The 10,934-nt window shown below is 57.2% G+C and overlaps 3 protein-coding genes across 3 annotated transcripts; 2 read left to right on the top strand and 1 right to left on the bottom strand.

Annotated features, from left to right (window-relative positions):
• On the bottom strand, positions 1 to 4,408 carry GGTG_13995 (hypothetical protein). Its single transcript, XM_009231920.1, has 3 exons — positions 2,519 to 4,408; positions 1,856 to 2,422; positions 1 to 1,805 (listed from the first exon to the last, which is right to left on the bottom strand). Exons 2-3 carry the CDS (start codon positions 2,132 to 2,134, stop codon positions 102 to 104), a joined length of 1,983 nt encoding a protein of 660 aa, XP_009230184.1. The 5' UTR covers positions 2,135 to 2,422; positions 2,519 to 4,408; the 3' UTR covers positions 1 to 101.
• GGTG_13994 (hypothetical protein) lies at positions 4,060 to 5,769 on the top strand (the record flags this gene model as incomplete). Its single annotated transcript, XM_009231919.1, has 6 exons — positions 4,060 to 4,091; positions 4,307 to 4,392; positions 4,799 to 4,865; positions 4,979 to 5,074; positions 5,124 to 5,407; positions 5,699 to 5,769. 6 exons carry the CDS (start codon positions 4,060 to 4,062, stop codon positions 5,767 to 5,769), a joined length of 636 nt encoding a protein of 211 aa, XP_009230183.1.
• Positions 5,770 to 6,202: 433 nt separating this feature from the next.
• GGTG_13993 (hypothetical protein) lies at positions 6,203 to 6,805 on the top strand (the record flags this gene model as incomplete). Its single annotated transcript, XM_009231918.1, has 2 exons — positions 6,203 to 6,218; positions 6,286 to 6,805. The coding sequence occupies 2 exons, from the start codon at positions 6,203 to 6,205 to the stop codon at positions 6,597 to 6,599; spliced, it is 330 nt and encodes a 109-aa protein (XP_009230182.1). The 3' UTR covers positions 6,600 to 6,805.
• Positions 6,806 to 10,934: the final 4,129 nt, after the last annotated feature.

Genomic DNA, 10,934 nt, shown 5'->3' with positions numbered 1-10,934 from the left:
GCAGCAGTCAACGCGGGGAAAAACAAGTAAACTGAACGCCGATTATGCGAGTCCTAGTTCGTAGGTTGTTGTTGTATGTGCAGTTGCGAGAGGTTGTCGTTTTATTCGAAGTCCGTCTTGACCGAGGCGATTCCCGACGATTCCACCGCCCTGGGAATTGGTGTAAAGAGGTCGACCATGTTCAGCGTCAAATCCCGAGTCCCAAAATCCTTGCTGATCTCCCCTATCGATCCCAACTCTTCTCCTCTCTTTGCCCCGTCAGACATTACCCAATCCTTGACCGACTTGAGGAGATGCATGACCCTCATGAACCGATGGTCTGGTGGCATCTGGAGATCAGCCAGCTTGGTGTTCTTCAGCATGTAGTTGGCAAGCCAGTAGAAGTGAACACCGTCCCTGGAGAACCCCTGTCGTTGCGGGTTGATGTCTTCTTGCGATGACACCGGGGGAAACTGGCTGGCCATGTCGGCATCCCAGTTCTGCTTGAACTTATCCAGGGCAGTTGCGAAGATTCCGAGAACCTCTGGCCGCATCGTCCCATCCACGGGCGTCGCACGTCCACTTGTGTTCGCGCTTGGTGGCCAACTGCCGTTGGCACCGCCAGACACCACCCAGTCGGCGTGCGACAGGGGCGTGTTGGATCCATTCATGATCGCCCCTGCGCCAAGGCCCTCGGTCTGAGCCCTACGCATGAGAGCCATGAGAGAGTGGATAAGGATGAATTTGCCGTACAGGTTTGTCGTGCCCGGCTGGATCTGGTATGAGCTGTGCAGAAGCGCCCGCAGCACGAGGTTGGTCTCTGGTTGCTTCGGACGTCTTGTTCCATGCGGGTTCCGCTCAAGCGCTGAGTCAGGTCCGTACAGTCCCAGAGCTGCCGCACATGTGCCGCTGTCCGGAGCATCCCAGGCCGCGTCGTCTGCGGGCAGTGGAATATGTAACTGGAGAGGATCGAACAGCGGGGGCGAGTTGAAGTAGAGGCCAAGTGCAGTATCGCAGAGGAACGTGAGGAAGAAGACGCGTATCCGCTTCTCCTGCTCGATCCAGGCAGACCAGTCGAAAGATGACGGATCAAATATAGTAGCCGAGAACGACGGCTGGTGTAGAGCACTGGACAGAGATGGGCCTTGCGAAACGTCCAGAAGTCCAGCCTTGCGAGTGACAGCAGCGATGAGCGGGTAGAGACGCCTCACAGAGTCCCTCTGCTCAGGCGTGCCGTTCCAGATGAACAGGATGTTCATGAGCATGATGGCCTGCAACTCCTCAATCTCCTTGACAGAGTCGAAAGAGTTGTTGCCATATTTGATTTCAGGATCAACACCATCATCTAGGGACGCTAGCAGCTGCGAGTCTCGCTCCAAGGCAAACTTGAGGAAGTTCATCACCTCTCGGACCTCATCTGGTGACACGCGATCAGAGTAGCAGGCGCCCACGCAGCAAACGCCCGCCAAGAGGCCGGTATAAGCATCGAGAATGCGGAAAGTTGGAATATGCAATATAGAGAAATGTCGATGGAAATGGTTGTATCCGCCGAGGAAAGACTTGATGTTGTCTGGATCAAGAAAATTGCGAAGGCGTACGTTGTTGGGGTTGGACGAAGGATCGGGGAGTCGGAAAAAGTTGGTGAGCTGGTCGGATATTTGTTGATAGGGGTTGCGGGTTAGGTTGATGAGGTCGTTGGATGGGGGCGCCCAAGAATCGAAGAAGAGGCATCGGTCGTCGGGATCGGGGTGGTGGTTGCCGCCGGGGGCGCCGTCCGGTCGTTCGGGGCCGGCATTAGGCTCGGGCTTGATGGTTGCGATCTGCGTCTGTCCAATATTAGGCGGGAATTGATGGTTGACGTAGGTATTTTGCGCACCAGCCTGGAACATCTGGGACCAGTCAAGTCCACCAGATTGTTGGTTTGACGCCTGCTGGCCCATAAACGGCATGCCGTTCTGCGTCGGCTGCATCGGGTAGTTGGCAAGCTGCGGGTTGATGTTGGCCGCCATCGAGTGGGGAACACCGCCGTTGTAGCCCTGGTTAAAGTCTTGGGGGCGGCCGTTCTGACCCATGACCGAGGCGCTTCTTCGGTCGCGCTCGTTGGGGTCTTCCATGCGCTGTATGCTCTGCTGCCTGGAAAGGTGGTTTTGGTCATTGGACATGTTTCCCATGCCGTCCGCCGACGGTATCAAACCGAAGGGGTGGACCATGCCGTCCGGGCCCATGTTGCCCATGCCATTGATCGGGTTGAGCTCATTCTCGTTGCCCAGTGCCTTTTGCGCCGCCTGGTTCTTCTTGACATGCGCATGAGGGTGCGACAAGTGGCTGGCGCCCGTGGGGTTACCACGGCGGATGGAGCACTTTTGGAAGTGACGCTTGAGAATGTCACTGCGTGAAAATGTGTCCCGACACAGGACGCACATGTACGGGCGGTCACCAGTGTCTAAAAGTAGAACAAATCGTCAAGACACGCCCCGGATACTTGGGGAGGAGCGCGGGAGAGTCACTGCAGGGTCAGACGGTTTAGGATTTGACTTACGTCGGAGAAGGTGCCTCTTCAGATGCTTGGCATGAAGGTACGTCTTGTTACAGTGGGGGCACGGAAACTTGCCATCAGCGTCCTTTTGGGGGATCTGGTTCTTAGCCGCGACGCTCCCGGCCACGGGGGCCTGGGGCCGGCCGGGGGCGCTGGGCAGTATTCCGCGCCTCCCCTGGGAGCCAACGACGTGGGTGGGCTGCTCGCCCTCCTGTTGCATCATCTGCGGCTGGGGCATCAAAGGGCTCTGGGCATAAGGCGATGACATGCCTGGCTGCGGGATGACCCCGCCAGCCGGCATGGGGCGCAAAACAGGTGGAGCGCGTCCACCGGGAGCGGGCGCCGGCGCGATAGGCTGCGGGTGAGCCATTGAGGTGGAAGCTTGCGGCATCATCGACTGCGTCGTCTGGTAGCCCTGATGAGGCTGTTGATACTGGTTGTTCGGCATCATGCCGGGGTACGGAGCGCGCGCAACATTTTGCTGGGCAGGAGGGGGTGGGTAGCTGCTCATGGCGCCGTTCGAGCCCGGAGTGTTGGGCGTGGCTGGGGTTCGTGGAGTGTGAGGGTAACTTCCGTAGGGCGCAGAGGGTTGCTGCATCATATGACCCTGCGGCTGGAGAGGAGGCAGAGTCTGCGGAGGCGCCGGGGCGTGGTTCTGCAGACTGTGCGACGAGGTCGAGGAAGGCGATGGGTACGAGGATGTCGTCGTAGTGTTTACCACATTAGACGAGTAGGAAGGGTGGTCCATAATCCTTCTCAGAGCAGACTTTTGCTACAACGACACGACGAAACCATCCAATCCAGGTGGCGGAAGGACCCGATGGCTTGTAGCGGAAGCTTGTCGGGCTCTTGCGATTGCGGCGACGGCAAGGCGCGTCTCGAGGACAGCCGTGGAGATGGTGTTTGCTTGCGCGGGTTGAGCTTGCGCGCGCGCAAAGGAAGCTGCAACTGCGAGATGCGACGGGGGCGAATGCTGCTCGTCGCGATGATCTTGGTCCCGGTTTCCTCCTCTACAAGCGCCCTCACGGTTGCGTTGTGCCTATGCCGGGCGGAAAGTCGACTCGATCGCGTCTTTCTCTTCGCGCGGGGCTCAGGGCTTGGGGTGGGTAGCTTGTCGGCGTTGGTGAAAGGGTAGTGGTTTGAAGTGGAGATGAGAATGTGGGCGACGTGAGGCTCAAAAAAAAGGCGGTTCTTGTGGGTGGTGTGGGTGCTTTTTAGGATTGTGGATTTGGCTGATTGAGGAGCACGAAGGGTGTGAAGAAGAAAAAAATAAAGGCGCCGGAGGGGGCGGGTGGGGACCCAGTGATTTTTTCTTCTCGCTCGGGCTTATTATGGTGAAGGATGATGCCGCGGCCGTTCGTGCCCTCGGCCTCCCCTGTTCTTTCTCGTTCCCTGTCTGCGACACACAGTGGTAATACCCAGGAGGTCGGCGAGACTGCCAGGTACGCAGAAACGCAAGTAATGAGAGTACCAACGTGTGGGTGACGTGTGGCCCTGATCGCAAACGCGGGTAGCAGGAGAGGAGACGACGAGAGAAAAAAAAAATGGGCTCCAGGCGACCAGCAGGCGGTGGTGGGTGAGTGGAGACGGTGAGGCAAGTGGGCGAAGTGGACCGACCGGGAGGTGGTGGAAGATTTATGTGGATCGAGGAAGGGGACGAGCCAGCAAAAAACGGGGGCCCTCTAATAAACAACGACGTCGCGCTTGATCCCACCGCGGTTGGAGAATCCTCGGCTTAGCGATGCAGAATCCACAATACGAAACAACCAGCCTGCTCGACTTGACCTGCAGCAAGCCCGGCGACGGGATGACAGGAGGGTTTGGGCGGGAGGAAATCGCAGGTGGCGGAATGAGCAGACGGGAGAGATGGGAGGAAAGTAAGAAAGAGGGAGAGTTGCTGACCGACCGGCAAGAGCGCGAGGAATTCTGGGGGGGTGGTGTTTAGAGGGAGTCGAAAAAAGAAAGACAAAAATTCCAAGCTAGGGAAATTTCGGGCCACCACTCCTGTTTGTATACTAGGTTCCAAATCGGAGCCACCAATACAACCTAGGCAGATCTTGTTTTTATTCCCTTGTATTTGTTTGATTTTATCTCATTTTTCTCTTTCCTTTTTTTTTCTTTCTTTTTTTCTTTCCTTTTTTTTCGTCGAGTCGCCCATCCCTGCAGTCACGTCGAGCACACGGTCCAGCGGCGGCGGGGGAGTCCCCCAATTCTGACATGTTTGACATGGCCATCGACACCACCCTCCTTGTCGCATCCATCACACTGACCACCTCTACATAGCTTGGAAGCGCACCATCCACCAGCGCTGGCAAGCAGTATCCGGGTGCGTCTGCCCATTCAGAGGCGGGTACGTAGACGAGGTGTTATGTGGGCGCATGTAGGCATGTGTTTAGGCGGGTTGGTAGCTCCAGGAGCTGCAGAGTGAAGCTGCCATATAGCTGCAATTTCATCCCGTGCAAGATTCCGCCCGCACGCGCCAGCATCGCGCCCACTGGGTCCTCCGCGTTTCCTTGACAAGCACCCTGGGTCCAAAAAGAAGAGTGGTCCGCCTTCGCGGTACGTTAGGTCCTCGTCTCCCCCCTTCGCGCCTGTAACTGCAAGTCAGAGCAGGGCACCCAGGTACCTCGGCCGGTCGCCTGGTCCGCTCGGAAGGCGCCTGCCAGGGAGGCGGGCGCGCGCAGGACGGTGTGCCGCCCAGTACCCAAGGGTCGAGGCGGGAGGGAGCTGGTGGACGCGATTCGGTGGCTCGCCTCGGCTCGTCGGTACAATACATGCCTAGCACGCGCTCATTTCAAAAAGAACGGCCGTCTTGCCCAAAATGGAGTCAACAGGGGAGAGCCATAACCCCTGTCGCCACCGCTGCTCAAGGCCTCGTCCTTGGCGGCCATGGTACGTACCGGCCTGGTACCCAGGTCGCGGAGAAGCACCGCATCGTGACATGGGCGGCAGGCATCTCGACCATGCTGGGGTCATGCGCTAGGCCTGCTAGCAGTGACATGGAGGACGGCAACGTCGCCAGCAGGCTTTCCTTTGTCGTGCCCTGCGACAGGCGAGCATCAAGTTTACCCGTAGTTTGCCGTCGGCGGCCCTGAATTTTGCCCAATACCGCCTGGCGCTACACCTGCTCCGGCGGCTTGCGGCAGTTGCGTAACGCGGTGCTGGTTGAACCTAGGTGCCTAGGTACCTTTGTGTCTCTCTTCCGCGTCATGTGGACCAAAGAAAAACTCGCAGGAAGCCGTAAAGTTGGATAATAAGCTGCAGTTACTCGATATAATTTTGATGTGGCGAACATTTGTCGTATCGCTCACAGCCAGTAAATGTGGGTGTGCGAAACTCAATAAACCCTGCCGCCTCTGGGGCGGGCCAGGTGGCTCCCTACCTCGCAGCAAACTTGCAGATGCAGATGACAGACCAGGCAATCTTCCAGAACTAAGGCGAAGCCGGTCGGTCATTCGTAGCGCTGTGCACTTCAGATGCCCAGCTGCTGTTGGGACTCGAAGACAGCTCGATACGGGCGCCTGTCCTTCACGTTGGGGTCAGCCGTCCCGACCTATGGGGAAAACGTGTTCTGACAGCCACCCCGCAGCGGCAAAGCTATCAATGAAGGTCGGGTTTTTTTTTCTTGTCACCGCGGATTCACGACCTCGGTTCGATATGCCACTTTAGCCCCCAACGACGCACACCATGGGCAGACAGACAGGTATGCACATATGCGCCGGCCAACGTGTCGTATGTCGTATTGTCGCACCACCTGGGGCCAAATCCAGCTTCCCGGCCTGCCGAGGAGCCGACCTGGCCATCCGACAGATCCCCGCCCAGCCAGACTCGATCTCCTCACCGACAAGTCAGGCGGGCGGAACTGGGCTGGACTGGACTCGCGGCCACGGAAATCTTGTGGAGAATTTGCCGCTACTTCAAAGGGTCCTTGGGCAGGAGCCCAACAGCCTGCGTGCGGCGGGCGGGAGGCGACGGCGGCGCCCACCACCACCCCCTGACACATCGCCAGCTCACCGTCTTTTGGGTGTCCCTGCCTGCCATGGCCACTCGGTTTGATAGCGGCGGAAACGACCCCTCCCAATAACCGTGCCATCGATGAACCCCCACGTAAAAAAAACAAAAAAAAACAAGACAACGACGTAAAAATAAGAATCGCTGCGAACAGACTTGCTCACCTTTCTCATGCACAAGCAAACATCCAGTGGGCCCCTCTTTGGCAAAATTGACACGATTGAAAAAATGCCGGACAAGCGGCCCCCGTGAGTCGCGCGGGGCACCTCGTCGAGGGGTTTTGCATGCAGGCACGTACCGGATACCAGAGCGTGTGCGACCTGTCCCAGCTTCGGCCAGTGTACATGGTACCCGATGCAACGTTTCCCCTCCCTCGGCTGGCTGGCCATGCCATTCTGGGTGTGCCAATTCGGCGGTAGCAGGGGGCAGTACATCGGGATACCTTTTTGCTGTCGTCCTCCCCCCCCTGTTAGGCTCTAATGCCTTGGTCATCCGTGGAGCTGCCAGGGTACGGCAAGGTCTGGGCTCGGAAATGCAGCCTGGTTGAGCATTCTGTCATCCTGCAGGGCGCACGAGTCAAGACGGTGCTAGCAGAAACGAATCCCAAAACCCGTCGGCTCCCCAGCCCCTTCCAACCCTGGTTTAGCACAATCGTCGCCATCATGCCTTTCCTTGATTTATTGTATTTTATTCTTTTTTGCCCGTCTCTTCCTCAATCGCCTGGCGCCTGTCTGCCTAGCCGTGCGGGCCAATCACGCGACCCGGAGACTCCCCCAAAGAGGACAGGTTGGAAAGACGGCATTTTGGCCGGGGGGTCTCGTGCCATGTCATCTACCACAAACAGGGGCCATCGATGTGGCGTCTAAACATTCTGCCGGAAATGGTGACCTGTTCGCCAATGGCGGTGCCCGGTTCCTCGCAAAGTGGTTTTCCAGTTGAGAGAATATCGGGTGCGCCTGCGATTGATCTCGGTGAGCCAATGCCTCGATAAATGTCTCCCCTGTGGATATGGGTATTGTACTCAGCTTGTACATACCTACTTGGACTTCGTCCCATAACACCAGGTGTGGGCAGGCGGGCCGATATGCTCCTGCAAGTGGGAAGCCACTCGGCCGATCAACTCGGCCCCATTCTGGCCTGTGCTGGATCGAATTTGTTGTTGTTTTAGGAAGACCCACGGGCCAGTTGGGGAGGGTGGGCAGCAGACGCAGGGCACAACGCCTCAACTGATGAACCGGTGGCGGGCTAGGGGGCTTGAGGGAGAGCGACGGCCAGGGGTCATAAAAACGGTTTAGTTTGGGCCCCGTGCATCCAGACCAGACGGGAGCGGGTGGAGGATTGGATCCTCACTTGGAGGCTCTGGGAGGGGACTTTGAAAGAACCCACTCGCACGGCAGCTTCCTGTACGACATCCAAAAAGAAATGGGTCGTTGAACGACGACGCCAGAAAAGACGGGTGAAAGAAAGAGAAGTTGCCATCTGCGCCGGAGCTGTCGGGACAGTGACGGCTCGCAGTCAAACCGGCCAAGACACGCCGCTAGTGCGTGTCCTTGGTCGGCGACTGTCAGTTTCCCGAGCCGTGCCGCAGAGCAAGAGTCGGGCGTCCTTTTGTCCTCCATCATTTCCCCTCCTCCTGCATTTTGCTAGCCGTCCATCCTAGCCGCTTCTCGAAAGGGTAGGTACCATGTCGGTTCGTGCCCAGATATATCGAGGGGGGGTCGCCCACCCCTGTTCCCTGCCCGACATGGCGACGAGATTGGTCTGTGTGATTTCCCTAGCCGACCATCAAGCCTGGAAGTCGGCACACATTGCGACGGCAAAAGTCGGTCTGGTGTTGGCATCCTCACGTTCCCCCCTGTCCTTCATTGTTTGCAGGACTCTCTTACCTCGGCCGCATTGCGATACAGGATGCAATGGTCAGGCAATCTGACCGGAAACCCAAACCACTTTTGATCATGTGGCCGAGCTAGCGAAGGGGATGGGCGGCATTGTTGCACAGAGGGTTTTTTTTGTATTACTGTTTTTTCCCTCCGATAAGTGTTGCCTAGCCATTGACCCCATTGAAGTGCAAAACCCCGTCCCTCCCGAATTCCATCCATGCTGCCCCCCTCCACAAACCACTTTTTTTTGCCAGGCCTGCATTCTCTAGAAAAAAAAGGGACCAAAAAAAATAAATAAATGGACAAAGACGCCTGCCCCAGGACCCTTCACCTGGGAGCTCCGTAAAATAAGCAGGCGCCACAAAAGCAAGGATATTCTGGCGACGAACCAAGATCGCTCTTTGTGGTTGCCTGCAGGGCCGTTGATGACGAAACTCGTTGCTACACATCACCACCGTGATCTCGATGCGAGCAAGGTTGTTCCGGGTCGGAGTGAGGGGTTTGGAGCACCTCTTTTCCGGATGGCGGAAGGGGTGTGCGGGCTTTGGTGTGGATGCTTCGCCAAGCCAGTCCCTGTGCCAGAGGCGCCAGCAGAGCCAGCAGAGCCGGGTTATTCGATGGGTTGTTTCCGTTTGATCAATATCAATGAGATGAAAGGACATGCATTGAGGTACCATATTGTACCTCACATTTAGGACACCTTGCATTTGCCGTCCCACGTACGTCCCGCCCCTATGGGATTCCACGAACATGATGAGAAGTTTGCTGCTTGACGGACATCTCGTCAGACATTTTCAATAGGCAGTAGCCATATCTAGTCAGCCAAACATAAATGATATTGATGCCAGGCCGCTCATGACCTCAGCCAGCCACCCCGACATGGTCCGGAGCACCAGGCTTTTCGTGGCCAGTCGCGGGATAATAATTCCTATTCCGTCCTGGCATTACACGCTGCTCATTCTCCCCTAGGCCAGCGTTACGTCTGGCTAACAGACGGTGAGCGGGTGGCACCATTGGTGCATAAGGAATAGTCCTTCAAGCGAAACTGCCCGAGCTCCCGCCGAACGAGGCACCCCTGAGATGCGTCCAGCGACAAGGGCGCATGACACCCCTACCGTCGTGAGATGCGTCCGTGGCACCCTCAGGGAAATGGATGGATGATGGATGGACGGAACAAACACCGCGATCCCGCGCGAGGACCATCCATCACCTGGTCCCTGTATCGCATCTACCAACCTTGGCGCAGGTCAGGAAAAGAAAAAAAAAGTTGAAAGGCGGGGAGGGTGGCCGATAGGTGGTATTACGGACGCATTGCAGGACAACATTCTCCAAGCGCATGTTTCTTTCATGTGCCGGGCAATTCCCGCTTTTGGCCCTCGCTTATTGCGTCGACGGTAGCGCGCAGCAGCCAGCCAACCAACTCTCCCTCGCGTAGACAGCACTTACGTCATGCAGACAGAGATTCCACCCAAGTCTCGGTTGGGTAACATGGCCGCCTTTCCTTGTTGAGATGGCAATCTTCAGCTCCAAGGCACCTCCCTCAACCCACCCTCCCGATATCATTCATTGTCCCGACCGGCCGGCGGCAAAATACGCCGTTGGAGGGCTGACAAATGGTCAAGTCACGACTTCCACTGCCCGGAGACACGCCGTCGTTCGTCGCTCAAATCCGGATCCTGACTGTCCGACCCAGAGCCAACCACCACATTACGCGATACATTGTCGACATCGAGTCAAGACCCTTGCCAGCAAGCTCGCCGGCAGGCAAAAAGTGGCCACGATTTCAACGGAGCTCAGGTGTCGTCGGCTAGGAGGTGTGCCTATTCTCAGGTGTCGCGCGCGTTGCGGTGTCCGGATTTGTAAAACGGGTAATGGAATGGGTCCTGGTTCCGAGCTCCCGGGAATGTCACTTGGGCTCGATTTTTTCTTTTTCTTTTCGTTCTTTTCTTTTTTCTCCAACCCCTTTGGACCGACCCACTTGCATAGTGGCGGTCTTATTTTTACGCCGGCTCCAGTCGACTAACAGCGGCATAGACTTTTTAGGTACCTCCGTTCGGTACATGTGATTACCGATCGCGTTGGGTCGGCGGACTATTTTGCGCCTTTTTCTGCAGTCTTGCTGCCCAGCCCTTGCTAAAAAAATGCGCGAATGGCCGGCCAAACGGATGGAAGGAAGCGCAGAGCAAATCTTGGGGGCGGCGGCCAAGCTGCAGACGGCGACGCGCTGAGACCCAATTCGAGGTTGTGACACGGCAAGTTCCATTTCGGGCAATCCGCCCGATCCTAGGATGTGGCTGGGAGGTTTCCAGACCGGGCTAGCCAAGACATTGAAACGAGCACCTGGCAAAATGTCGGCAGCGCATTTGGGAACGCGCCCAACTTGCGGGTTCCATTTCCACTGCTGCGATATTTGTCCCACCCAAGGATCTCCCCGACCCCCTGGCCATGGCGATGCATGGAGACCGCTGCTCGCTCATGCTCCCGACACGCGACGGGCTCTCCCCGCTGGAATGTGGGCGGGCAGGCAG

This window comes from Gaeumannomyces tritici (assembly GCF_000145635.1).
Source record: "Gaeumannomyces tritici R3-111a-1 unplaced genomic scaffold supercont2.98, whole genome shotgun sequence".
Classification (NCBI taxonomy): domain Eukaryota; kingdom Fungi; phylum Ascomycota; class Sordariomycetes; order Magnaporthales; family Magnaporthaceae; genus Gaeumannomyces; species Gaeumannomyces tritici.
The sequence above is the reverse complement of the archived record's forward strand: the minus strand, read 5'-3'. Positions and strand labels throughout refer to the sequence as shown.

Bases quoted from the DNA above. Each gene is read 5' to 3' on its own strand.
- GGTG_13995 (XM_009231920.1), bottom strand. From the start codon at position 2,134: ATGACCAAAACCACCTTTCCAGGCAGCAGAGCATACAGCGCATGGAAG. The intron at 1,806-1,855 runs GTGCGCAAAATA...AATATTGGACAG, and splicing joins GTCCCAGATGTTCCAGGCTG to ACGCAGATCGCAACCATCAA.